Source organism: Dipodomys spectabilis, unplaced genomic scaffold, assembly GCF_019054845.1.
Source record: "Dipodomys spectabilis isolate Male_0828 unplaced genomic scaffold, ASM1905484v1 ptg000030l, whole genome shotgun sequence".
NCBI classification, from domain to species: Eukaryota; Metazoa; Chordata; class Mammalia; order Rodentia; family Heteromyidae; genus Dipodomys; species Dipodomys spectabilis.
In genome coordinates this window covers 5,371,531-5,399,140 of record NW_024870707.1, presented here as the reverse complement: position 1 = coordinate 5,399,140, position 27,610 = coordinate 5,371,531, and the positions used below count along the sequence as shown (strand labels likewise).

Sequence of the window (27,610 nt, the reverse complement as noted above, 5' to 3'; positions counted from 1 at the left end):
CATGCTAGGCAAGCACTTTACCACTAAGCCATATTCACAGCCCCTATAATAACCTTTTAAAAAGCCAAGAGTGGAGTTGTGGTTCAAGTGGTAAAGTACCAGCATTGAGCAAAAATGCCCAGCAAGAACATGAAACCATGTATTCAGTTTCTCTGTTTCTAAAACAAAAAACAAATTAGGTTAATTATGCTCTAAAATATATTGTCTCTCCCACAGGATCCATGAAAACTTAGATTTATTAACAGAATACCAACATGTGCTCTTCTGGCAATCCCAAAATCCTATATAGGAACTCCCGGTTCCTCCGGTTAGCATTTCTCCAGCTTCATCACCAGCAGCAGAGTGGTGTGTTTTGTGATGTCCTTCTGCAGGCAGAAGGTAAGAGACTGGGGGGAACTGAACTGAAAGTTCACCATTGAACAAGATAAAAATGAGTTGGGGCTGGGAAGGTGGCTCAGTGGTACAGTGCTTGCCTTGCATGCATGAGGCCCTGGGTTCGATTCCTCAGCACCACATAAGCAAACAGAAAAAAGCCGGAAGTGGCGCTGTGGCTCAAGTGGTAGAGCACTAGCCTTGAGCTGAAGAGCTGAGGGACAGTGCCCCAGCACAGAGTTCAGGCCCCATGACCGGACCAAAAAAAAAAGATAAAATGAGTTAAGGTCCAGTGTGAAGGACAACATTAGGAGAAGGTTATTACCTTTCAGTACTATAAACTGGTCAAAAGCTGTTTGTTTCTAAGGTAGTTACTATTTTCAGAAGTGAAACTGTGCTGGGCACCAGTGGCTCACACCTGTTATCCCAGCTACTCAGGAGGCTGAGACCTGAAGATCACGGAAGGAAGCCAGTTTGGGCAATAAAGTCCTTGAGACGCTTGTCTCCAGTTAACTACAAACAAACAAACAAAAAGGGACAGCTGGTGCTCAAGTGGTGGAGCACTAGCCTTGACTGTAAAAGCTGAGGGACAAAGCCGGACGCCAGTGGCTCACACCTGTCATCCTAGCTACTCAGGAGGCTGAGATCTGAAGATCACAGTTCAAAGCCAGCCCAGGCAGGAAAGTCAGTGAGACTTATCTCTAATAAGCCACCTGAAAACCGGAAGTGGTGCTGTGGCTCAAGCAGTAGAGTGCTGCCTTGAGTTGAAGAGTTGAGGGACAGCACCCAAGCCCAGAGTTCAAGTCCCACGACCGGCCAAAAAAAAAAAGGGTGTGGGACAACACCCAAGCCCTAACTTCAAGCCCTAGTACTGGCACCAAAAAAAGTGAAATTGGGGCTAGTAATATGGCTTAGTGGTAGAGTGCTTGCCTAGCATGCATGAAGCCTTGGGTTCTATTCCTCAGTACCACATAAACAGAAAAAGCAAGAAGTAGTGCTGTGGTTCAAGTGGTAGAGCACTAGCCCTAAGAACAGAGAGGCTCAGGGACAGAACCCAGACTTTGAATTCAAACCCCAGGACTGGCAGGAAAAAAAAAAGTGAAATTATGATTATACTTTTTCCTCTTAAAAAGTAAGCTGGGAAGGGCTAGGAAGGTGGCTCAGTGGTAGAGTGCTTACCTTGCATGCATGAGGCCCTGGGTTTGATTCCTCAGTAGCACATAAGCAGAAAAAACCAGAAGTGGTGTTGTGGCTCAAGTGGTAGAGTGCTAGCCTTGAGCTGAAGAGCTAAGGGACAGCGCCCAGGCCCAGAGTTCAGGCCTCACAACTGACAAAAAAAAAAAAAATCAAGCTGGGAATGTTGGCTCATATCTGTAATCATGAGGTATGTCTCAAGTGGTAGAATATCAAGAGAGCTGAATAAAGTCCCAGTATTGGTAACACACACACACACACACACACACACACACACACACACACACACACACATACACACACACACACACACACACACACACACACACACACACACAGGAGGCATGACCCAGGCAGCACAGCATCCTGAATTCAAACCCCAGTGCCTAAATAAAAGGATTTTGATGGCTAACATAATATACTATACAGTTAACAGAATACAGAGTTTTGTGTCTGATTTGAATCTGACAGTTTTGTGAGATAATCACTATCATTTGATTCTATTTCTACAGATAAGTGAATTGGTTTTCTTAGTAAGTGTAGAACCCAGATTAACTTTCTGATTCAAAATAGACATCAGAGCTAGGCGCTGGTGGCTCACACTATAATCCTAGTTATTCAGGAGGCTCATGGTGTAAAGCCAGCTGGGGCAGGAAAGTCCGTGGGACTTTCCAGTTAACTGCCAGAAAACGAAGTGGTGCTGTGGCTCAAAATGTTAGGGCACTAGCCTTGAGTAAAAAAGCTCAGGGACAGTGTGCAGGCCCTGAGTTTAAGGTCCATGACTCACAAAAATAAAAACAAACAAAAAACGCATCAGTTGTCTGTTGTAAGTTAAACATTGTGTTAGCTCATTCATAGATAAAGTCCCTTCTCCTAAAGATGATATTCAAATAGTCAATGCACTCAAGTAACTGCAGTATATTAAAAGTATAATTGGCAAATGTCGGTTGCAATAGGAACACAAAAGTAAAGAATTCTTCACAGACTTGGGGAGCCTGAGGAACAAGGTTAAACAAATTTTCTCGGAGGAAATAATCTCTAAAGTGAGATTTAAAGGACAAACAGCAGGAGAAGGAAGTGCAGAAAGGTTTTTCTTTCTTTTGCCTTCCGGGACTTGAACTCTGGGCTTGGGCTCTAAGCTCCAGGCTAGCACTCTACCACTTAAGCTGAGACACGGCTATACTTCGGCTTTTTTGCTGTCTCTGAGCTCTTCAGCTCAAGGGGATGTTCTACCACTTGAGCCACAGCGCCACTTCTGGCTCTTTTTTGGTAGTTTTCTTGGTGATAAAGAGTCTCACACACTTTACTGCCCAGGCTGGCTTTGAAACTTGATCCTCAGATCTCAGCCTCCTAAGTAGCTAGATTTCAGGCATGAGCCACTGGCACCCGGCTCAGAAAAGGTTTTTCTGGAGAGAGAGAACATGGACAGAGAGAGAGATGGACCTGGGGGTTGTGAATACTTCATCTGGCCTAAACACAGGTTATATGTTTATTGACTGGAGGTGGCTGTAGACATGAGCAATCATGTTAGGTCTACAGTGTCATATAAAGGAAGTAGGAGTTTGCCTTATGACACTGGAGACTACAGAATAGCTTTAAGCAGGTCAGGTTCATATTCCCACTTTAGAAATGACATTCAGGCTGTATGAGAATTATTGGATGGTATTGAGCTCAGGTAGAAAGCCACTTTATAAACTAGGAGAGAATAGAGTAAGCTATTGATGAGAATTTATAATTTGTTCACCATGAGAGCATAGACTTTGTAGTATACCCTCTAGCTTCAAATTTTGTTTCTCCTACTTTCTGCGTAAGTGTGGGCATGTTACTTAACTCTGCCTGTTTAGTAACTTACAGTACCATTAGGTATTTTACAAGGTTGCAGTAAAGAATCGATTAATTGAGCTGGGAAGGTGGCTCAATGGTAAAGTGTTTGCCTAGCATGCATGACGCCCTGGGTTCGGTTCCTCAGTACCACATAAACAGAAAAAGCCAAAGTGATGCTCTGGCTCAAGTGGTAGAGTACTATCCTTGAGCTGAAGAGCTGAGGGACAGTGCCCAGGCTCAGAGTTCAAGTTCCATGACCAACAACAAAAAAAAAGAATCAATGAATTAATACCAGTAAAACCCTTAGAACAATGCCAGGTTGCACATATAAGGACTCAAGAAGAATTGGTCATTTGTAAAACTGATATTTCATTAGATATTGGAGGTAAGGGACTATCTGATGACTTCTAGTTTTGGGGCTTTGATAAATGAATACAGTACCTTATTTGATGTAGATAGTAGGGAGACTTGGAGGTATGGAATGGAATAAAAGCTTTTTCTTTTTTTATGCTGATACTGGACTTGAACACTAGGCCTTATGCTTTCTGTTAGCTTTTTTGCTCAATGCTAGTGTTCTATTGCTTGACCCATAGCTCCACTTCTGGCTTTTTACTGGTTAATTGGAGATAAGAATCTTGGAGACTTGGGGCTGGGAATGTGGCTTAGTGATAGATTGCTTGCCTAGTATGCATGAAGCCATGGGTTTGATTCCTCAGTACCACATAAACAAAAAAAGCCAGAAGTGGCACTGTGGCTCAAGTGGTAGAGTGCTAGCCTTGAGCAAAAAAAGCAGCTCAGGACAGAACCCAGGCCCTGAGTTCAAGCCCCAGGTCTGGCAAAACAAAAAGAATCTTGGGGACTTTTCTACCTGGGCTGGCTTCGAATCTCACTCTTAGATCTCAGCCTTCTAAGTAGCCAGAATTACAGGTGTGAGCCAGGCTTTTTATTTTTTAATTTTTGTGCCAGTTCTGGGGCTTGAACTCAAAGCTTGGACACTGTCCTTGAACTTTTGTGCTCATGCTTAGCACTCTACTACTGAAGCCACAGTCTAGTTCTGTCTTTTTGGTAGGTAATTGGAAAGAAGAGTCTCAAAGACTTTCCTGCCTGGACTGGCTTCAAAGTGCAGTCCTCAGATCTCAGCCTCCCAATAGCTAGGATTACAAGTGAGAGCCTCTGGCACCTGGCTTTATTTGGTATTTTGAGACGGTCTCTCAAAGCTTGAACTTTGAGCCCTCCAGCCTCACCTCCTGAGTACTGCTATTACCACCACTCCTAGTGATATTTTTCTAGGAAGATTGTACTGGTGGGACATCCATGAAGACATGCAGGTTGTAACATGTTTGGTATCTCAGGAAAGATGTCTACATAGAGATATGGATTTGGGAGTCATCATCGATGTTTTGGTAATTGAAACCATGGAAAGAACTATGAGTATGTGGGAAGTGTCTCTGAAATGAAAATTAGCTTGAACTGAACCGATTGTCCTCCACCTTCCCTCGAGTTAGACCCATAAGCTGCTCCTGTATATTTCTTTGAACTCTCAATGAGTCAATAAAATTCATTCAGCAAGCAGTACACGTGTACTTAATATGCATGTATGAGCACAGTTGAAGTTGTTGCAAGTAGTCATGAGGGTGAGTTTGAGAGGGGTCCAATGTATTTATGAAGATGTCACAATGAACCTCCTTCATACTTGTACAATACATGCTAATAAATCTTTGAAAGTCTAGCACTAGTGGCTCATCCCTGTAACCTACCTCCTCAAGAGGGTGAGATCTGAGGATAGTAGTTCAAAGGCTGCCCAGGCAGAAAAGTTAGTGAGACTCTTTTCTCCAATTAACCACCAGAACACTGGAAGTGGAGCTGTGGCTAGAAGTGGTAATGCATTAGCCTTGAGTGAAAAAACGAAGCGAGAGCACAAGGCCTTGAATTCAAGATTCAAACACACACACAAATCTTTTGGTGGAAAAAAATATTAATTTTCTTTTTTGTTTATGGTGGTACTGGGCTTGAACTCAGGGCCTGGGAGCTATCCCTTAAGCATTTAGTCTCAAGAATGACATTCTACTACTTGAGCCACAGCTCCGCTTCTGCCTTTGTGCTGGTTAATTGAAGAATCTTAGGGACTTTTCTGCCTGAGCTAGCTTCAAACTGGGATCCTGAGATCTTAGCCTCCTGAGTAGCTAGGATTACAGAAGTGAACCACTAGTGCCTAGGTGGTATCTTGATTTTGTTTTGTTTTTGAGCTTGGTTGGCCTTACTTAGAACTCTTTGCCTGTTCTTTTATACCCACTTTGAGGCAAGTACTGGAAATACTTCAGTGAGTAAGACAGACATCTTTTCCATAGAGCTTTCAGTGTAATAGTGGAAATGGTAATAGCTAGAGGACCTCTATGTGCTCAGGAACACTTAACCAAAGCTTGCAGTGGGCTAAAGAAAGGCTTTCTGAAGGTAATGATGTAAGCTAGGTTTTAGAGGATGAAAAATCAAGTTAGTTCCTCCCCCAGGCATCACCAGGCCACTCTGGTGCGTCACCTTGCTGTATCTTTGGCTTCTCCTCGCTTCATATTTTCTCCAGTAAGTGAATTTCACAAAACTTGTGATGTAGCAGTAGTGTGGTTTCCTGCAGCATTGTTGTGTGTAGATTATCTAGTCCCAGGGATGAAAGTCCAGCACAGGTAGTCAGAAACGAGTTCAGGGATTATAGATGCAGGCATGTTTAGACTCACTTTTTCAGGGATAACACCTCAGTGGGTGACCATTTTCTCCAGGATTTCCCTGGCCTTGAGTGTGAGGACTGAGTCTGCCCTGCCCCCACCCTGTGGTTCAGGATCTTAGTGCTGAATAAAGTGGGTTGGGGGGGGGGGGGAATCAAGTTAGCTAGCAAAAATTATTGGTAGGTCCCAGGCAGGCAAAAGGAATCATTTTCTTTTCATTGAAATTCCACAGAGCGGTCAGTTTTTTTTTTTGGGGGGGGGTGGTCTGTGTATAGTTTATGAACATGCCAGTCTGTATAAGAAAAACGTGTGTTTCCTCCCCAGGTGAGGCCGTACCAGCTCACTGCTGCATCCTGTCAGCTTGCAGCCCCTTCTTCACAGAACGCCTGGAGAGAGAAAGGCCAATTCAGGGTCGGAAGGTGGTGCTGGAGCTGGGGGGCCTGAAAATCAGGACACTTAGGAAGCTGGTAGACTTCCTGTATACCTCAGAGATGGAAGTATCTCGAGAAGAAGCCCAAGATGTGCTTTCTGCTGCCCGTCAGCTCCGTGTATCTGAGCTGGAAACCCTTCAGCTAGAAGGTGGAAAGTTAGTGAAGGCTCCACAGGGCCGAAGACTGAACCGAGAGTGTTTACAGCCACCAAGTCCAGCACCAATCTCTGCCAGAGTGGTGGCACCCGGCCGCCGCCCTCGAACTCCATTGCCTGTTACGCAGTCTCCCTGTCCTCTTGGGGCAGTGAAGTTGAAGTCCCTAGGGAAGGAGGAGGAGCTCCAGGAAGAAAGCAGCCTGCCAAATGCAGAGAACTTGTCTGATGCTCCTCTGCTCAAAAGGAAGGCCAGAGTCTGTCCTTCTCCGCAAGAAAAAAGCTCTTCTCCATCAAGCCACAGCCAGGGGCCTAAGGAGAACAAGAATGACCCTGTCCTTGGTTCGACAACACTTTCCCCTCCCAGCTTATATCCCTCTGTGGATGAGCGCCTGTTGCCCAGAAAGATCAGGCTAAGTCGCTCAAAGCTATCTCCTGATGTCCCTGCATCAAAACCTTCCAACATTTTAAGTGGACCCAGCTCAGTGCCCACAGCCCCTGGCCGGCGTCTTTGGCGGCAGAGGAGTGTGAGTAAAGAAGTGCAGGGAGAGGACAAGACGAAACCAGGAAAAGTTAGTCCTCTGCAGAGCACTCCAAATCCATCTGGTCTTGGGACAGGTGGGTGCAAGAAGCGGAGCCCTGAAGTCAGAGCATCCAACTTAGACCCAGCAGAGGAAGGGCAGATTGGGATCGTGAAACTTAGGAAGATTGTCAATGGGACCTGCTGGGAAGTGGTACAAGAGCCTCCCCTCAAAAACTCTCAAAATAGCCCCCAGCTTCCAGAACCCAAAGGAGACTTGGAAGAACCTCCAGGAACTCAGTCATCATCAATTAATGAGCAGGAAATGTTACCTGCCAGAATAGAACTGTGTCAGGACTCCCCCGAGGGGCCTGGGCTACAAGACATACTTCTGTCTGCCAGCCAGTCCCCAGACCATGCTGTGATGAAGCCTGAGTTTGCATCCAGTCCAGAGCTGTTAGGGAAAGAACCTGTGCTGAATATTGACTGCAGAGAACCCTATGCATTTGACACGACGCTGCTGGGGCAACCCTGCGAAGCTGAGGAGTACCGAATCACAGGTGCCGCAGCCACCAGTGAACTGGAAGAGATCCTGGACTTCATGCTATGTGGCTCAGACATTGAACCACCTGGGGAGTCCCTCCAGAGTCCTGGGGCTGAGGGCTGTAGGACCCCCAGCTATCACCTGACAGAAACAGGAAAGGACTGGATCCAAGGGGAAGAATGGTGTTTGCCAGACATGGAACTCTGGCCCAGGGAGCTCACAGGACTGGAAAAAGAACCTGTTGGTGAAAACAAAGAGCCAGCTGAGCCCCTGAGCCCCTTTGTCATGCCCTCTGAGGTGAGTGAAGGAGAGGTTCTTTCTGTGGGAGGCTCCTGGACTCCACATCTTGAAATTGCCAACTCCCAGCCACTGGATGGTCAGGGAGATAAACTGCTCCACATCCACTCCTCTGACCCGCCACAAAGGTCTTATGGGAACCTCTCACCTCCATGTTCAAACTGGGCAGAGACTGGGCTAGACATGTCCTTAACTATGAATGAGGTGTTGTACCCTGCTCCCGAAGTAGGCAAAGAAGTATTTGGTAACTCCGAGCTGCTAGGCTCACACCCGACCAGTCCTGAAGAGGAAGAGATTGATGTGGTGGACTGGACAGCAGAGAGGCTGGAGCCCATTGGCATTCCCTCTGTACGGCCTGACCCTTCCTCAGAGTCAGAAACAGAAGTAGATATACTAACGTAGCAGAGGTGGGAGGGCAGGTTAGGGGCCCCGGGAGAGTGGATATGTTGACCAGCAAAAAGACTTACTGGCAAACTAGCACATGCCTTCTCCTCTTAGCACAGAGGCAAGTGTACCTTGGCTCTTTGTAAGTCCCTTTCTCCCCTCCACAGGTATAAGTAGTAATAATATATGTAGAAAATTATGAACTTGAACTATTTCTTTGCAATCTTTCAGTTTTGACAAGACAAGTGAAATAATAAAACTGTATGGTCCCCAAGTGGAGTGTGTTATAGGTAATAGCCAAGACCAGTATCTAGTCATTGCAAACTCAGGAAATACAAGAAAACTCTCAGTAGGGTTAGCTTTAAAAACCATGTTCCAGAAGGCATAAAGATGAACAATAAGTGAATGAGAGGGACATGGCCCAGCACACAATGTTTGTGGGCTTATTCAATGCCAATAGAGAAGTCTAGTTGATATCTCCGGAAGACAATCCTTCCTCCCTTTAAAAAAAAAAGTTACCAGTTACTTTGCTCCCATAGGGTTTTTTTGTTGTTGTTTGCCAGGTGCTTAAATTCAGGGCCTCCTGTTCTCATTGGGCTTTCTTGCTCAGAGCTGGTGCTGTACCACATGAGACACATCTCCAGTCTGGCTTTTTTTCCTTGGTTAATTGGAGATGGAATCGGAGACTTTTCTTCCCAGGCTGACTTCAGTCAGTGAGCACCTGAATGTGTTTCCGGTTTTTTCAAGTATTTTGCATGCTTTACCAGAGACCCAGTGAGTTCCAGGCTAAATGGTACTCTGCACTCTGAAAAATGCAAGAAGCACCAATCCCATGTGGATGGCGCCATCCATCCCTTCACATAAAATTTAAATTCTACTCAGGATACTTTTATTTCAGCTTTTATTAAACTAAATCCAAACACTTTTACAATGCCTCACTGGAGAGCTGCCTCATAACTGAGCCATCATTTCTAGAGATGAAGGAACCATGATTTCAGGTACATGACTGAAGTTTTGGCCATGTCCCGTCATAAATGCTCCAACACATCAGGGACTGAAAGCTGCAAAAAGGAGAAGGGAAATGTTAAAGAAGGTGTCCAGGCAGCCAAAGACCAAGAAGGCTTGAGTTCAAACCCAGAACACAGGGACTGTATCCTCCCCCACATTCAATTATACCCAAGTGCCAGGCCACCCTCCAAACCCCCAAATGATGCACAGAGTACAGAGAATCAAATGCTTGTTGGCTAAGAGTGGAGTATTGTGATTCCTTCGGGGTTATCACATGGGACAGGTAACACATTAGGAATAAAAACCAGAAGAGTTTTAGGGTAGGTGCAGGTGAAGTAACAAGAAAGATCTGCCAGTAAAAGGGAAAAGTCACTAACGCAAGTAAAAAAGCATGTGTCAAATAGGGCGTTTTAACTCATGGAAGACCAGTAATATTTCTAGGGGATTCAAGGAATTAAAATAACCATCAGGAATTCGAAAAAAATGAATACTCAAACAAATTCAAGTCTGGTCAGTATCCGCAGAGGACACAGGGCACTTCCGAAAGGCAGCTCATGGCCGTCACTATGGCACGGCCTAGCTCGAGCGGCAGCACCACAGAAGGAGGTGCCAGGTAGGGCGGCGTTCCTTAAAGGCCTCTTTGTTAGAGGGTGTCCCATCCGGGCAGACTCCCCAAGGGAACCTCGCGTCTCCCATTTCAAACCTCGGCAGGAGGCGGCCTTAGGCGCGGCACTTCTTCAGTTCTTCCACCACCTCTCCTGGATCCGGAAATTTGAGTTTGCGCGGAGGCCCCTTCTTAATCCCAGTCCAGAGCTGGGCGCCTAGGAGCGGACCCAAACGAAAACAGTCACTGGGAGCGCCGCACGCGCCTCCCCCGCGGCCTCGGGCCGGAAACTCCCGCTTCCGGGGTGCTCGCCCCACTCACTGCTGCCGTCCGGGCGCTGCAGCGTCACCTCGAAGCTGCCCCGGCGGGGCTTGGCGGGGTTCAGCTTCACCGGCAGCGCGGGGGCCGCCCGGCGCAGCGCCTGGCGCACGGCCTCGGCGTGGCGCCCGTACACCCGTCAGCTCGTGCTGGGTGGGGAGAGACAGCGAGGTGGGGAACGGGGCCCGGACACAGAGAGACCCCGGAGACCCCGCCGCCGGCCCCGGCCGCCCGCGCCGCGCCCCGCGCCTCTCCAGGCGCCTCTCCAATGCTCGATGACGACCTCCGCCTCCTGCGCCTCCTCCCCGCCGGCCCCCGCCGCGCCCCGCCGCCCCGCGCCTCTCCAATGCTCGATGACGACCTCCGCCTCCCGCCCCGCCGGCCCCCGCCGCCCCGCGCCTCTCCAATGCTCGATGACGACCTCCGCCTCCTGCGCCTCCTCCCCGCCGGCCCCCGCCGCGCCCCGCCGCCCCGCGCCTCTCCAGGCGCCTCTCCAATGCTCGATGACGACCTCCGCCTCCCGCCCCGCCGGCCCCCTCCGGCCCCCGCCGCCCCGCGCCTCTCCAATGCTCGATGACGACCTCCGCCTCCTGCGCCTCCTCCCCGCCGGCCCCCGCCGCGCCCCGCCGCCCCGCGCCTCTCCAGGCGCCTCTCCAATGCTCGATGACGACCTCCGCCTCCCGCCCCGCCGGCCCCCTCCGGCCCCCGCCGCCCCGCGCCTCTCCAATGCTCGATGACGACCTCCGCCTCCCGCCCCCGCCGGCCCCCGCCGCCCCGCGCCTCTCCAATGCTCGATGACGAGCTCCGCCTCCTGCGCCTCCTCCCCGCCGGCCCCCGCCGCGCCCCGCCGCCCCGCGCCTGTCCAGGCGCCTCACCAATGCTCGATGACGACCTCCGCCTCCTGCGCCTCCTCCGCCGCCTTCCCCCGCTTATCCGCCGCTTCCACCTCCGCCGCCTCGGCCTTGCGCTTCCTCCCGCGAGGAGCCATGGCGCCTACGACACGGCCCGGAGCCGGGCTGACGAGGGGTGCGACTGCTGGGGGAACACCCGCGGGCTCAGCTGGTGCCGGGCCCCGAGCGCGGAGCAGAGCCCCAGCTCCCACAGCCAGACCGCCTCCAGGTGAGCACAGACAAGGGGCCCGGCGGCCGCGCGCGCTGGAGGCGGGACTTCCGGGCGCCACCACGCGGCCGGCGGGGGGAGGGGCCACGGCGGCTCCGAGCGCAGCGTCCGCCCGTTCAAGTCTGGGGGCGGGTCTGCAATGCAACCACCGGCTCTCCGAGTTCTTTGTACCTCCGCCGTCCCGCAAAGCCCTCCCCTCTGCGGCCCGTAGGTCAATCCCAAACGAACCCGGCAGTGTCTGTCCTTCCTTGTTAGGAATTAGGCGTCCAGCCCTAGCCCAGCCAAACACTTTTGTAATAGAGAATGATCAAAAAAAAAAAAAAAAAAAAAAAAGCGCATTTAGGTAGAGTAGCAGGTGCTTCAAGCCCCAGATCCTCCCGTGCCGAGGCAGAAAGATCCTTCTCAAGGGATCAGCAGGCTGAAACCACCCCCTCTCCTGGGCAGCCCCAGGGGACACCTAGGAGTTCTTTCTCTTCCCTCTGCACCTCCTTTTAAGATTAAAAGGGTCCAAAGTGTGAGGCGGGGTGGGAGAAGAAATGAAGTGAGGAGACTGGGAAATTATATTATTTTCAGTAAATAAGAGGGCCAGTTCTCAAGAAGTTGGAACCAGGAAGCAACAAAGTAGTTTAAACTTTCTTCCATTTAAATGCTAATATTCTAAGGACAGTGATGACACAAAGGAACTTGCCTAATCTTTTTAAATGGTAATTTGACATCCCTAAATGGGCAGGCTGTAGGCCCAGAGACATCTCTGTATTTTGGAATACTAGGTAACACTCAACTCGGCTACCCAGAAGGAATGCTTAAGGGTTGGGGGTTGCTGGACCTTAAGAACACGTGTATTCCCCTAGCTCAGAAACAAAGGCAGCAGTTAGTGTTTTGTCATTTTGAGATTTTGACGCCCATTTCCTGCGTGGGGAGCAGGAAATATTTTCCTACTAAACTCCTTGCTTCACCAAATTGCATTTTTGTCTTTTTTTTGGGGGGGGAGAGGGCACACCACTTCTGGGGCTTGAACTCAGGGCCTGAGCTCTGTCCCTAAGCTTCTTTTGCTCAAGGCTAGCACTCTACCACTTGAGCCACAGTACCACTTCTGGCCTTTTCTGTTTATGTGGTACCTAGGAATCAAACCCAGGGCTTCATGCATGCTAGGCAAGCACTCTACCACTAACTCATATTCCTAGCCCTTGTGTGTGTCTTTATTCAGTTCTTTGTTGTCAAGAATCTGGAATCTAGCCAGGTGCCAGTGGCTCATGCCTGTAATCCTAGCTACTTAGGAGACTGAGATCTGAGGATTGCAGTTCAAAGCCAGCCAGGGCAGGAAAGTCCGTGAAACTCTTATCTCCAATAAACCACCAGAAAACCAGAAGTGGCGCTGTAGCTCAAGTGGTAGAGCGCTAGCCTTGAGCTGAAGAGCTGAGGGACAGCGCCCAGGCCCAGAGTTCAAGCCCCATAACCGACAAAAGAGAAAAAAAAAAGAATCTGGAATCTTCACCTCTGTGAACACCCACTGGTAACACTTCCGCTCCAAAATAAGTAAAAAATAATGGGGAACAAAGGGTTGGAAGTGTATAGCTCAATGGAAACACAGGAAAGGGCTGGACATGTATTGCTGAGAAACATAAGACTCAAAAGACAATCCCACTTTCTTTATTATGCAAAATTCCCCTTCCTCTGAACCCCCTCCTAACAGAGGGCTTGATCAATACTATTTTCAAAGATGAAAACTCTGTGGTTAAAGGTTTCTTCTTGGGATTACTGACAAATTTAGGCTTAAATATTTTTAATGCCACAGAGCAAGCCACAAAGGCCTAAGGAAAGCAAGGGTGCTTAGTGTTCTATATTCTGGCCACCTAGCATTAGGGTTTAGTCTAGCCTTGGCTGAGCAGGTCCACTAGGAGAAAACAATGAAACCACAGACTGGTGATATCCTGAGGGGTGGGTAGCTTTTACACACTGACCTAACTTAGTGGGAACCCATTTCCTTCTCCATGAGATCTCAAAGTCTTGGCAAGGTGGGCAGGCCTTCCAGTAGGGTCCTCAACAAGTTCCCCCATCAGCCTCTTTAAAATCAGAAACAGTACCTGCCCGACCCAAGAACAGCCAAACAAGAGAAACAAATAAAAGGCTGTGGCCTTAGGTCAAGAGTTGTGTACCACAGGAGCTCAGCCTCCAAGGTGCCAGGAATTGACAGAAGATGCAAAGCCATTGAAGAGATCCTACTTGTCCTTCTTGCTTTCTCTACATGGCACTGTGGTAGGAGTGGAGGCCTTGGGCTCCTCCTCCTCGGGGACCTGGTCTCCACCCTTTGATAGCTTCTTGGCTCGATGGTAGAGCTCATTCAAGTTAAATTCACGAATCACATTCTCCTATGCAAAAGAGACACATACATCAGAATTTAGGTTGGAAGACCTTGGCTCTGAGCTTGAGAAGCAAATATGTAGTTACAGTCTAGGAACAAGGGAGGAAATCTGCCCTAATTGTTCCTCTTCTTCAAGTATCCAGAAAAGACAACTGAAATGCTAACAATTATAACAATGATACCTACATGCAACTGTAAAGCAATTCTGTGAGCCAGGTTACTGTTTACAAGTTACTAAAGGAACTTTTAGGGGCCTTAGAGACTGAATCTTGTTTTTGTTTTGTTTTGTTTTTCCCCCCAGACCAGGGGTAAGTGTGGGGGGCACGCTTATTATGTAGCTGAAGCTGGCCAGGAACTATGTATTCCAGCTATTACTGAACTCACGATTCTCCTCTCTCAGCCTCCAGAATGCTTGGATTAAAGTGTGCCACCATGCCTGGCTTAGTGATCTTTACTATTAACTGTTCCAGACTACTAGAAAGATGGCACGTAACATAAATTTTCGAAGTGAATGAATAGTGAGGTCTAGTAACTAGTCTAGATCCTCACAATACTAAGCAAATGGCAGAGCTGGGAATCAAACCTAGGTTAGGCTTAACGTCCACTATTCTTCCCTTTTCCAGACCACTTCAGCATACCTCAGAGAAGGTCCAAGAGACAGCTCGTCCTTTCTTGTCAATCTGTGGCCGCCGCATTACCTCCTTGCCACCTTGGAACAGGATCAGGGTGGGGAGTTGTTTAGTGAGGGGTGATATGCTCACTCTGTAACTACAAGGTCCAGAAAGGAATCTTAGTACACTTGTATACATTGCTCAAAGCACATCCCCGCTGACCCTCTGCCCCCAGCTCTTTACATACCGTGTACTAACATCAGTGTAGCGTCCGACATCCACTTTCCCAAAATTTAGGCCTGTGCAATTGTACCTAAGAATATATTATTAACATACTAAAAAAGAAACAATGGATCAAGATGAGTAGAAATATAGGTATCTCAGGACGAGAGAGAAAAACATCTTTGGTTGCAAGGTGCAAAACCACAGCCAAAAGTGACAGGGAAGAACATTTCAAGTTCCACCATCCCTCTCTTTATCCACTCACTTGAGGGAGAGGTCAGCGTAGATGGGAGCAAATGACTGGCAATCAGTAGACCAATTGGCAAAGAACTCCACAATCCAAGTGACCTTCTTGTCCCGCTCCAGTTCTTCCTGCCACACAAATGGAATAAACAGTAGACTGGATCACCTAGGCATCTGGAACTATTCAAATCTTATACTCAAATTTCTTATCCCAGCTCCCCTTCTCCCCTAGCTCCCACAATGAACCATTATACCTCTGACTTCCATTTGAAAGTACTATGTTTATTCCTAGTGAGCAGAAAGCACAAAAATTACAAACCAAGGACCCAAGAACTAAAAGGCAGGAAGAACACTTACATCGATGGTTTTATCACTGAAGTATTTGATGTACTCAGGGCCCATATACAGAGGAGGTTTGCAGGTCATCAGAAACACTGAATACAGAAAAAAAGATGTCAGAGGGAAAAGCTAGGCCTTACTTAGAGCATTTACTTTTAGACCATCTTAAGAATTTAAGTCACTAAAGAATCTATACTTTCATGCCAGGCACTGGTGGCTCATGCTTGTAATCCTAGCTACTCAGGAGGCTGAGATCTGAGGATCATGGTTCAAAGCCAGCCCCAGCAGAAAAGCCCTTATGAGACTCTTATCTCCAATAAACCACTCAAAAACTGGTAGTGGTGCTGTGGCTCAAGTGGTAGAGCACTAGCTTGAGCACAAAGAGGCTCAGGGACAGCACCCAGACCCTGAGTGCAAGCCCCACAATTGATACCCCTCCCCACCCCCACTGACAGTCCCTTCCTCTTAAAGAATCAGGTGTTAGTTCTCGAAATGGGTAGGGTAGGTCAAGGGGAAAAGGATTGATGAGCAAAGAGAAGAGGGGGAAAATGCAGACTAGAATCCAATGTACATCCTCGAAAATTAAGAAGAGTGAAGGGAAGGGTGGAGTGAGAATGTTGAAAGGGGTGACATTGATCAAGATATACTGTATCCATAAACCACTTTGCTAAATGGCAACTCCTTTGTACAATTACTTAAGTATAATAATAAAGCCAGGCACCAGTGGCTCATGTCTGTAAACTTAGCTACTCAGGAGGATGGGATCTGAGGCTCAAGGTTCAAAACCAGCCCAGGAAGTAAAATCTGTGAGGATCTTATCTCCAATAAACTACCAAAAAAGCCAGAAGTGGAGCTGCAGCTCAAGTGGTATTGTGCTAGCTTTGAGCAAAAGAAGCTCAAGGGCAGCACCCATGCCTTGAGTTCAAACCCCAGGACTGGGGAAAAAAAGAAAAGAAAGAAGAAAAATAAAGATAATGAAATGAAAAGAGAGAGAGAGAAACTGTTTTGAATGGGAACTTGGTCCAATTAAGTCTTTTGTCAAAGAATTCATATAATAAAGTTCTTTGTGAAGAACTCATTAATAAAGGCAAGTTTCCTCACCTATGCAGAGTGTGATGTAAAGAAGTCCCATTCGAATATCCAGGCGGAAGAAAAGAATTGCATTTGCCACTTTACTAAACATGAAGATGTTGCCTACATGTTGCTCCACAGTGACTGAAACAGAGAGAAACCATAGGTCAGGCTGACATTGGAGAGGGATGTATGGGATAGGACTCAAGAACAAACTCAGCCTTAGCATACAGTGTAGGCCTATGTTCAGCAAATAATTTCCTTCTTATGACAAAAAGAAAGCACTTCCAGAGGGCATTAGGTCTAACTCTGATAGACTAAGAAAAAGATTAGACTTACTGGATCTTCTATTCTTCATCATCACAATGGCACTGAGAAACATCAGGATCTCTACTTCTCTCTGGAACAAAATCAGTAACAGGAATGCATCAAACAGAGCTGATAGGGAAAAAAGGGGGTAAGTGATCCAAATATGGAGTAAGACAACAGAGATCCAAATAGGGAATGGTGATAATAAAGAAGGAACTGGAGTTGGCTAGGGTGTAGTGGGGAAAACAAGTCAGAAGGGACAGGCAAATCACTTAACCCCTGAGCTTTGGTTTCTTTCTCTCTCTCTCCATGCCTTTCCATTTTTCTTTTCTTTTCTGTTTCTTTTTGTTTGTTTGTTTTTGTTTTTTTGTCAGTCTTAGAGCTTGAACTCAGGGCCTGGGCACTGTCTCTGAGCCTCTTTGTGCTCAAAGCTAGCACTCTACCATTTGAGCCACAGCTCAAATTGAGGTAAGTCTCATGGTGACTCTTCTGCCTGGGCTGGCTTCAAAACTGAAATGCTCAGATCTCAGCCTCCAGAGTAGCTAAGATTACAGATGTGAGCCCTTGGCACCAGGCTCTCTTTTCCTTATTTTTTTGGGGGGTCCAGTCATGGGGCCTGAACTCTGGGCCTGGGCGCTGTCCCTCAGCTCTTCACCTCAAGGATAGCTCTCTACCACTTGACTCACAGTGCCACTTCTGGCTTTTTTTTTTTTCCTGCTTATGTGGTGCTGAGGAATCGAACCCAGGGCCTCATGCATGCAAGGCAAGCGCTCTACCACCAAGCCACCTTCCCAGCCCATCTTTTTCCATTTATTTATTTTTTTTTTTTGTCGGTCGTGGGACTTGAACTCTGGGCCTGGGCGCTGTCCCTCAGCTCTTCAGCTCAAGGCGAGCACTCTACCACTTGAGCTACAGCGCCACTTCCGGTTTTCTGGTGGTTTATTGGAGATAGGAGTCTCACCGTCTCTCCTGCCCGGGCTGGCTTTGAACCGCGATCCTCAGATCTCAGCCTCCTGAGTAGCTAGGATTACAGGCGTGAGCCACCAGCACCCGGCTCTCTTTTCCATTTTTGAGCCAGGATCTCATATGTGGCTCAGGCTGGCCTCACTCCAACTCCCAATCCTCCTGTCTCTACCTCCTAAGCACTGGGATTACAGCCGTGTACCACCATATCAAACAGGTTTTCTTTACTAAACACTATTTCTAAGTGCTACTGATGGTTTTTGGGTTTTTGTTTTTTTTTTTGGGTCCAGTCGTGGGGCCTGAACTCTGGGCCTGGGCGCTGTCCCTCAGCTCTTCAGCTCAAGGCTAGCGCTCTACCACTTGAGCCACAGCGCCACTTCCGGCTTTTTTCTTTTTGTTTATATGGTGCTGAGGAATGGAACCCAAGGCCTCATGCATGCAAGGCAAGCGCTCTACAACTGAGCCACCTTCCCAGCCCTACTGATTGTTTTTGCTCAAAGCTAGCTAGTGCTCTACAACTTGAGACAGAGCTCTACTTCCGGATTTTTTGTGACAAACTAGAATTAAAGTCCCATGGACTTTCCTACTGTGACTGCCTTTGAACCTCCACCCTCAGATCTCACCCTGTCCATAGGATTATAGGCATGAGCCACCAGTGCCCAGCTGGCTAAAATAACCTTTACACATAAAGATGCTTTTGTTTCCACTTTGTTTTCTAATGCTGGGGATGGATACTAGACTGGTACTCTACTACTGAGCTATACCCACATCCTCATTTTTTGTTTTCGTCTTTGGAGACAATGTCTTGCCATATATCTTAGACTGGCAGTTAATTTGTGAGCCTTCTGCTGGGATTACAAATGGCACCCCATACCTATATCCATTCCACTGTATTATCCACTTTAACTCAACCACAATAGCATTATCATACTGTGTCATACCACTTCTGAAACTCTTGAAATCTCTGGAGTAATGCACCTTTGGGTGCTCCTATAGTTTGGATCTCTGCCCTTCCCTCTTCAGGGCCAACAAGGTCTATGGTGCCCAAGTTGAATTCAAACTCTAAGGTTGAAATGATGATACTTCACCCTCAGCCTTCTAAGTAGTTGGGGCTATAGGTACACATCCTGGTGTGTAACATATAATTTGAATCTTTTGGGAGAAAAATTTTAAATGAGCATACATTGGTTGCACATTAAGTTCCATGTGACATTTCCACACATGTATAAATGTATCCAAATTAATCTCAACCATTTTACCACTCTCTATCCTCTCCCCTTCTTTTTATTTATGTACTTATTTTTGCCAGGCCTGGGGTTTGAACTCAGGACCTGTCCTGAGCATTGTCCCTGAACTTCTTTTGCTCAAGGGTAGCACCCTACCACGTGAGCCACAATGCCACTTCTGGCTTTTTCTGTTGATGTGGTACTGAGGAATCGAACCCAGGGCTTCATTCATGCATGCTAGGCAAGCATTCTACCACTAAGCTACCTTCCCAGCCCTCTCCCCTTCTTTTTTTTTTTCTTTGTCAGTCGTGGGTCTTGAACTCTGGGCCTGGGCGCTGTCCCTCAGCTTTTCAGCTCAGGGCTAGCCTCTACCACTTGAGCCACAGCACCACTTGCGGTTTTCTAGTGATTTATTGGAGATAAGAGTCTCATGAACTTTCCTGTTCAGACTGACTTTGAACCGCAATCCTCAGATCTCAGCCTCCTGAGTAGCTAGGATGACAGGCAAGAGTCACCGGCACCGGGCTCCTCCCCCCTTCTTAAAACCAATGTTATTCACCTCATTCTCTTAAGTTCCCGATCACCACGGTTACTCAGTTATCATCAATTACCCGTTATAACAAAAACTAGCTACTAGCTGGGCACCATTAGCTCCCACCTGTCATCCTAACTGCACAGGAAGCTGGGATGTGATGATCTTGGTTTGAAGCCAGCCCGGGAAGGAACGTCCATAAGACTTTTATCTCCAATGAACTGGCTCTAGCGGAGCTGTGGGTCAGGCGGTAGAGCGCTAGCCTTGCGTGCAAATGCTCAGGGAGAGCGCCAGGCTCTGCGTTCAAACCCCAGGGCTGGCACATGTACCCCTAAAGACATAAGATCCCACGGTGTCTACAGAAAAGCGAGCCCCGGGAGGCTCAGTCAAGGTCGCGGGATACGGAGCCAGGGGGCGCTCACCCAGTCAAAGTCACACGGGTTGCCATCTTCGCGTTGGGTAGGGAGACCGTTGCACAGCGGCGGTAGCTTCCTCACGAGAAGGAAGGCAGCAGAGAGCAGGGCAGACAGAAGGCAGTAAGGACGAGCCAGCCATCGTGAAAGCCGCGGCACGGAATAGATGAGAGCAATGAGAGGTGCCAGAACCGCCATCTTGCAGGCCCCGGCGGCCCTGCCGCTGTCCGGCGTCTGCAGGTCTGGCTCCGCCTCCTTCACTTATGAAGGTTTCTATTGGGTCAAATCTCAGAAGCACCGGTTCCGAACCCGGAAGTGATTTTGATGGGCTGCTGTGGTAGGCCGAGACTGCCAAGGGGGATTTGATAGTTTATTGGACGATCTACCAGTCGCTAGTCCAACTGAGTCATTCGATTGGGTGTTTTTCAGCGAAGGGACGGTTAGCGAGCACTTCCGGAACGTTCTCACAGAGCGACGGAAATAGTTGCAGGAAGAGAGGGACGGTGCAGTCTGAAGTATCCAATCACAGGCGTCGCTTGAAGGAAGTGGGCGGCACGTGATGAGAGGACTGTCCAATGAAAATCACTAACGCCAGACACCGAGACAGCGCCAGGGCCGAGGGGACGATGGAGAATTTCACGGCGCTGTTCGGAGCTCAAGCCGACCCCCCACCGCCTCCCACTGCGCTCGGCTTCGGACCTGGGAAGCCTCCACCCCCGCCTCCTCCTCCTCCGGGTGGAGGTCCTGGGGCGGCCCCGCCCCCAGCCGCGACTGCGGCCCCTCCGGGAGCCGATAAATCTGCGGCTGGTTGTGGCCCTTTCTACCTCATGAGGGAACTGCCAGGTGAGTACTAGGCCTGGCCGAAGCCAGCCAATCGTGTTAGAGCTACCAGGTTGTGGGCGTGGCTATCGGCCTGCCGCGAGGGGGGGGGGGGGGTACAGAGGTAACCTAGGCAACAAGTTCTAAATCGGAAGGTTAGGATTAAGGGATCATTTAAACTCCTGGGTTCCACGGGTCTGGTGAACATCCCTGGAATATTGTCTTTCACTAAATCTGGGCTTCGTCACTGACGTTTGTTATTTTGTGACTACCTAAAAATAGAATCCGTGATTGAGTTTAGAACTTGAGAGATCTGGGTTTGGGGTTTTTGGGTGGTTTTGTTTTTTTTTCCTTGTGTTAGTACTGGGGCTTGAACTCAGGGCCTGGACAGTGACCTTAAGCTTCTTTTGCTCAAGGCTAGCTCCCTACCACTTTTGTTGTTGTTGTCGGTCGTGGGGCTTGAACTCTGGGCCTGGGCGCTGTCCCTCAGCTCTTCAGCTCAAGGCGAGCGCTCTACCACTTGAGCTACAGCGCCACTTCCGGTTTTCTGGTGGTTTATTGGAGATAGGAGTCTCACGGTCTTTCCTGCCCGGGCTGGCTTTGAACCACGATCCTCAGATCTCAGCCTCCTGAGTAGCTAGGATTACAGGCGTGAGCCACCAGCGCCCGGCGCTCCCTACCACTTGAGCCACAGCTCCACTTCAGTTTTTGCTGGGGGAAGAGAAGGGGTGGTTAATTGGACATAAGAATATCAAGCCCCAGCTGGCTTTGAACCGCGATCCTCGTATCTCCGCCTCTTGTGTAGCTAGAGTAACAGGTGTAAGCCACCAGCGGCCCACTAGAGAGGTTTTAGGTTCGTCTTCCACAATTTGTTTGGGACAAATTGCCTACCTTACCAAGGACTTAACCGTTCTTCTCTTCAGAGAAGGGATTACAATCGAACCAAATTCTTTCGTTATTGGGGAGGAGGGGCTGGCTTAGGTCAAACTCTACCTGGTGTGTCTGAGGCTTTGAATGCAGTTACCAGAACAGCAAGCTGCTATTTACCACTGTATTTATTTACCACTATATAATCCAAGCATTGTTAAATGTGACAAGACTGATAAGATGCTGACCATTTGAAGTTTTCTTGTCAGCAGTAGAGGTGTAAGCAATATAAATCCGATATTGGTTTAATAACATGAAGAGAAAACATAATAAATAGTTGAAGGTGCAGAACTGTTTTAACCTAGAATGATCACAACTTTCTCCCAGTAGATAACACTTGACTGAAAACTGAGCATAAACTAAGAGGAACAGACAGTTCTGGATCAAGAAAAAAAGATCAGAAGCCCTGTTGGGACAAAAAGATTGTGATATCTGAGGTTCAGAAAATCCATTAGATCCCAGTGAAGACTTCTAGATAAAGTACACAGGAAAAGCGGAGGTCTCTAAAGCATTTAAAGTCCAAAGGAAGCCAGTGGCTCATCTAATCCTAACTACTCAGGAGGCTGAGATCTGAGAATCTCCATTCAGAGCCAGCATGAGCAGGAAAGTCCATGAAACTGTTATCTCCAATTAGTCACCAAAAAGCTAGAAGTGGAGCTGTATTGCTAGCTGTAATGCTAGCCTTGAGCACAAAAGCTCAGAGTTCAAGCCCCAGGACTGGCACACACAAAAACCGAATCCAGAGAGAAGCTATTTTAACACAGACCAATTAAAATAAGCCATTTTAACAATCATTTATTCAAATTATTCAAGCAGAAAGAATTGCTGGTTTCAACTAGGTCTTAGCAGTGAAGAAGTGTTGCAGGATACATATCACAGGAACAGCTGACAGGAATGAAGAATTGATAGAAATAAAAGAGAAAGAGGAATTGAGAATGATGTATAAGATTTCAGCAGGAATATTTTTGGGGATGGAAGTCTAAGGGAGGCTAGGAAGACGAAGAATTAAGTTCAAGGAGCTAGAAACTTGTTTTTAGACCTGGTAAGTCTCTAAGATACCTTTTCATTCATCCCAAGCTTTACTGGCACATCATGACTGAAAGGAAATAACTATTAGAAAAGTACTTGGAAGTTTGCAACACACTGATGATTGATGTGTGATAGTATTTAGAAACACAGGTCCCTGGACATTGGTGGGTCATGCCTGCAATCCTAGGTACTGTGGAGGTTGAGATCTGAAGATTATCATTTGAAGTCAGACCAAGACAGGAAGGTCTGTGAGACTCTTATCTCCAATTAATCATCCCCCAAAGGAGGAAATGGAGCTGTGTGGCTCAGGTTGGTAGAATGCCAGCCTTGAGCAGAAAAAGCTAAGGCATAGCACCCAGGACTTGAGTTCAAGCCCCAGTTCTGGCACCAAGGGGAAAAAAAGAAAAAAAAAAAAAAACAGTCCTATGAGATAGGATTTGCTTTCTGTACTTTGTAAGTGAAAACAAGCAGGGAGCCGGTGGCTCACGCCTGTAATCCTAGCTACTCAGTAGGCTGAGATCTGAGGATCAAGGTTCAAAGCCAGCCTGGGCAGGAAAGACTGTGAGACTCCTATCTCCAATAAACCACAAGGAAACGGAAAGTGGCACTGTAGCTCAAGTAGTAGAGCACTTGCCTTAAGCTGAAGAGCTGAGGGACAGCGCCCAGGCCCAGAGTTCAAGACCCACAACTGACCCCCCCCCAAAAAAAAAAAAATGAAAACAATCACATAAGTATAAAGAGAGTGGCTGTTTTTTGGGGGGCGGGGAGTTCTGGGGTTTTTTTTTGGTGATTGGTATCCACTAGCAATTTCTTTAACCTTTATTTTGCCTTACCTTCTTCTTATTGATTTATATCAACCAGTTGACAAATACATTTTTTCTGAGCAAATGCTAGGCATGATGGGAGTGGGAAATGTGATGAGAAGGAGAGATAGATTAATGAGCCTGGTCTTTAATTTCTAAGAAGCTTATTTTAATTAAGGATGTACAAATGTGGCTTATAATCATGACTTTTTTTCTTGGGGTTATTATTGTTGTTGTTTGTTATGCTGGTGCTGGGGCTTGAACTCAGGACACGGCTCTGAGCTTTTATGCTCAAGGCCAGTGCTCTACCACTTGAGCCACAGCTCAACTTTTTTGTGGTTAATTGGAGATAGGAGTCTCCTAGACTTTCCTGCCCAGGCTAGCTTTGAATCTTGATCCTCAGATCTCACCCTCCTGAATAGTTAGGATTATAGGAGTGAGCCATTTCTTTCTAGCTTTCTTTCTTTCTTCCTTTCTGTAATTTTTTTTTTAATGATGCTCGATATTAATCCAGCACCTTCCAAATAGTAGTCAAACACACCATATATTCTCAGTCCCGTTGAGATTTTTTGAGTTGAGGAATATTGCCTTCTAAAAACATCTGGATCTTGGTACCAGTGGCTCAATCCTGTAATCCTAGTTACTCTGGAGACTTGAGATCTGAGGACTGAGGTTTGAAGCTAGGCAGGAAGTCTGTCAATCTCTGAATCTCCAATTAACCACCTTCCGTTTTTTTGAAAATCTGAAATTCAGATTGTTCTAAAATTGTGTGGGTGTACTAGGGTTTGAAGTCAGGGCCTTGTGCTTGCTAGGTAGGTGCTCTGCCACTTGACCCATGCCTCTAGTCACTGCCCCTCTTCCCCCACCTTTTTTGGAGGCTGGGGGTACCAGTTCTGGGGCTAGGGCTTAAGCATGGTCCCTGAGGTTTTTCACACATGGCTAGCATTCTCCCACTTGAGCCACAGTTCTACTTCCAGCTTTTTTTTTTTGGTTGGGGGGGGGGAGTGGGGGTTGGAGGTGGTGCTTAATTGGAGATAAGAATCTCACAGTCTCACAGTTTCCTATCTGGCTGGCTTCAAACTGCTATCCTCAGATCTCAGCCTCCTGTTAGGATTACAGCTGTGAGCCACCAATGCCAGCCATGTTTTATTTTTGAGATAGGGTCTTGTGATTTTGTGCAGGCTGGCATGGACCTCCTACAGCTGGTATGACAGGCCTGTGCATACCACATAAGAGGCAGATGTGATGGGGTTTCACTTGCTTTTGGTATGGGCTGACCTTAAACCATGATCCCCCCAAAGGATAACTTGGCTACTCAATTAGCTTCAGGTTTCAGGTGTGAGTCACAACAGCTGTATGATGTAGGAGCTCAATAAGCTTGATTTCAAAGAATTGCAGATTCCAAGTTTCCAAATTTCACTTTTCAAATTAGGGTATGTTCACCTGCATTTATTTTTTGCTCAGTTTCTTATTATACAAGTCAATTTAAAGTTTTGTAATATTTCCACTTTTCTATTTAGGTTACAGTCCTTCACTGTCCCTCCAGATCAATGACAAAAAAAAGAATCTCTTCTCTTGGTACTGACTTTTTAATTCTGTGTGTTCTCTAGGTAGCACAGAGTTGACAGGCAGTACTAACCTGATCACACACTACAAACTGGAACATGACTATAATAAGTTCTGTGGAAAGAAGGTGAAGGAGAAGCTAAGTAACTTTCTGCCTGACCTGCCAGGGATGATTGATCTGCCTGGTTCCCATGATAACAGCAGCCTCCGCTCCCTCATTGAGAAGCCGCCTATTCTTGGTGGTTCTTTTAATCCTATCACAGGGACCATGCTGTCTGGCTTCCGCCTCCACACTGGCCCGGTGAGTCCCCTATTGGGGAGGAAGGTGGCAAATGGGGAGGCCTAAAAGGCATGGAGGTGGCTTTCTAAAATCTATCTATTGAGAGTAGATTTCTGCATAGGATCTCCAGATGAGTAGAGACTCACCTAGACCTTCCTTTGGTTCCTTCAGTTGCCAGAACAGTGTCGTCTGATGCATATTCAGCCTCCCAAGAAGAATAAGCATAAGCACAAACAGAGCCGTACCCAGGATCCTGTCCCCCCAGGTAAGAAGCAGTTCTGTTCATAGCAAGAATACTGTCTGCCCTAGTCTTCCACTTAAATACAGCTAAGTATCTTTTAGAAGCCCTGAACACCCAAGTCCTCCTGTATAAGGGACTGGCATATTGGGGGTCTCTTAGGCAAGTAGGGACTTGGCACAGAGGTTTTGACAGCATCTTAGTATCCTTTTTTGTTTCTGTTATCTTCAAACCTCTGTATCCTTTCTATCCATCTGGCAAAAAGCAGTTGTGCTGACATGAGATTATCCTGCAGAATTTTGAGTCTATATAGCAGCAGAGGATTTTCAGCTGTACAGGTGATAGGCATCTGTTTCCTACAGAAACACCATCCGATTCGGATCACAAGAAGAAGAAAAAGAAAAAAGAAGAGGATCCTGAACGGAAGAAGAAGAAGAAAGAGAAGAAGAAAAAGAAGGTAGGGTGGAAGCCTAGTGCTACAGCGCAGTGAGTTTCCCTCTCATCCTAAAATGGTCCTTTGCCTTAAGAGGGACTCAGTACTGAAAACCCAGGGCAAGTTGGCTTTTTTCTTGTGCAGAACTGGCCAAGGCTAGTTCCTACATTTCCTAATACCTTCTTCCTCTCTTCCCAGAACCGACACAGTCCAGACCACCCAGGTATGGGCAGCTCCCAGGCCAGCAGCAGTAGCAGTCTCCGCTAATAGAACCACTGGACTTTGCCAGGATGACTTTTCCTGCTGTACTGAACCTGCTGACAAAAGCTGTCTCCCAGGCTCTGGGACACTGCCTTGGGGGCAACCTAGCAGCTGGGACAGAGCTCTGCCAGCTCCTGCTGTGCTTGACTGAGGTCAAGATCAATACATACTAGAAGGCAATGGTTTTGAAAGGCTCAGCCAGTTGGCTTTCTCATGGACATTTTTTTCCTCTCCCAGGAAGCTATTTCTTTCCTCTTTTGTGCTATTTGTCTGATTTCAGGACTTGTTAGGGATTTTCGTTGAAAAAAAATTTTTTTTTGTATTTATCAAACTGGCTGAAGTGTGGCTGCCTGTTAAGAGGTAAGTGCCTTTCTATGCGAGTCAGGGTTAAGACAAAGCATTGCTAACTTGATTTGGGTCTTGTCACTACAGTATCTCATTAGCAGGCAGGGAAGCAACCAAGTGAGACTGGAGACATGGTTCCAAAGGCAGAGCTTGACATTACTTTTCCAAGCAGACACATAACACACTGCCCACGTTGAGAGCCAGGCACCTGGATGATTTCCAGGGTCCACGCCTGAAGAGCTGATCCAGTGAAGGTTGAGTTGTGTTCTAGGTAAACTGTGTGTTGAAGCAGAATAGTCAAATGAAAAAGCACCAACTTACCAGTGTTTATCAACAAGATTGGTTCTTAGGTCAGAAGCCTAAGACTGGATTTAACCTCTGGCAACCAAAGATAAATGCTCTTGTCTTTGTAAAGAACATCCAACCTGCCTTATTCTTTAATTCAGACAATGAAAATACTTAAGGTTGTGAAAGTGTTTCTAAACTTCTAAGACAGCATCAAAAGCAGCAGCCTGAGGTAGCAATGAAAATGTAAAATAGATTCCTTTAGTTTTTGGAGCAGGCTAAGTAGCAGAAAACATGCGCAGGGAAACATGAAGTAATGTAATCTGACTTTAAATTTTCTACAGGACTGTTAATACCTGTGGCTATGTGCTATGGCTTTTCCCAAGTACATGGGCAGAAAGCCACTTGTTCAGCTCCTTTTAATCTAGGACTTCAGAGTATGAGTTTATACTTTAGCTCTATGGAATACAAAGGGTTCTGGCCAGTTTCCTGAGATTGTGTTTCTGAGGATGCCTATTTAAAGTAAGGGTACAAACCTTTGCTTTTAACAAATAGAAGAGTGCTGTCCATAGCCAGTCATCCTTGGCTATACCCAAAAGGAGCCTTATTACTTTGTGGAGACAAAATTAACGAACAACTGAAACAAGTTTAAAGTTCTCTATGCTTTGACATGTTTTCATGGTTATAAAACATTCAGGAATTTCTTAATTAAATTACTCAAGTTAAAACAAGACCTTTTAGTTAGTTTTCATTATTTTCTGCCTTAAAGATGAGATGGAGGCAGAGAAGCTTACAGGTTTCTGTGTGTGCTCACTTCCCACCAGTTCACCCTGCCTTAACCAGACAAAAC

At 47.1% G+C, this 27,610-nt stretch overlaps 4 protein-coding genes across 5 annotated transcripts; 2 read left to right on the top strand and 2 right to left on the bottom strand.

Moving 5' to 3' along the window:
* Nucleotides 1-254: 254 nt before the first annotated feature.
* Btbd18 (BTB domain containing 18) lies at nt 255-8,452 on the top strand. The gene is made up of 2 exons (XM_042676365.1): nt 255-378; nt 6,432-8,452. Exons 1-2 carry the CDS (start codon nt 255-257, stop codon nt 8,450-8,452), a joined length of 2,145 nt encoding a protein of 714 aa, XP_042532299.1.
* An 866-nt stretch (nt 8,453-9,318) lies between these two features.
* Nucleotides 9,319-11,542, bottom strand: Selenoh (selenoprotein H). The gene is made up of 4 exons (XM_042676616.1): nt 11,240-11,542; nt 10,368-10,513; nt 10,146-10,263; nt 9,319-9,495 (listed from the first exon to the last, which is right to left on the bottom strand). Exons 1-3 carry the CDS (start codon nt 11,350-11,352, stop codon nt 10,163-10,165), a joined length of 360 nt encoding a protein of 119 aa, XP_042532550.1. The 5' UTR covers nt 11,353-11,542; the 3' UTR covers nt 9,319-9,495; nt 10,146-10,162.
* A 1,575-nt stretch (nt 11,543-13,117) lies between these two features.
* Tmx2 (thioredoxin related transmembrane protein 2) lies at nt 13,118-20,036 on the bottom strand. 2 transcript variants are annotated; one of them, XM_042676180.1, is made up of 8 exons: nt 19,784-20,036; nt 16,671-16,731; nt 16,362-16,475; nt 15,279-15,355; nt 14,944-15,050; nt 14,700-14,769; nt 14,484-14,609; nt 13,118-13,852 (listed from the first exon to the last, which is right to left on the bottom strand). In XM_042676180.1, exons 1-8 carry the CDS (start codon nt 19,970-19,972, stop codon nt 13,703-13,705), a joined length of 894 nt encoding a protein of 297 aa, XP_042532114.1. In that variant the 5' UTR covers nt 19,973-20,036; the 3' UTR covers nt 13,118-13,702. The 2 variants fall into 2 exon arrangements, with proteins under 2 accessions (XP_042532114.1, XP_042532113.1); XM_042676179.1 differs by having other exon boundaries at nt 14,484-14,613; nt 14,704-14,769.
* Nucleotides 20,037-20,119: 83 nt separating this feature from the next.
* Med19 (mediator complex subunit 19) lies at nt 20,120-27,491 on the top strand. Its single transcript, XM_042676181.1, has 5 exons — nt 20,120-20,617; nt 24,963-25,219; nt 25,370-25,463; nt 25,799-25,893; nt 26,068-27,491. Exons 1-5 carry the CDS (start codon nt 20,350-20,352, stop codon nt 26,134-26,136), a joined length of 783 nt encoding a protein of 260 aa, XP_042532115.1. The 5' UTR covers nt 20,120-20,349; the 3' UTR covers nt 26,137-27,491.
* The last annotated feature ends 119 nt before the right edge of the window (nt 27,492-27,610 follow it).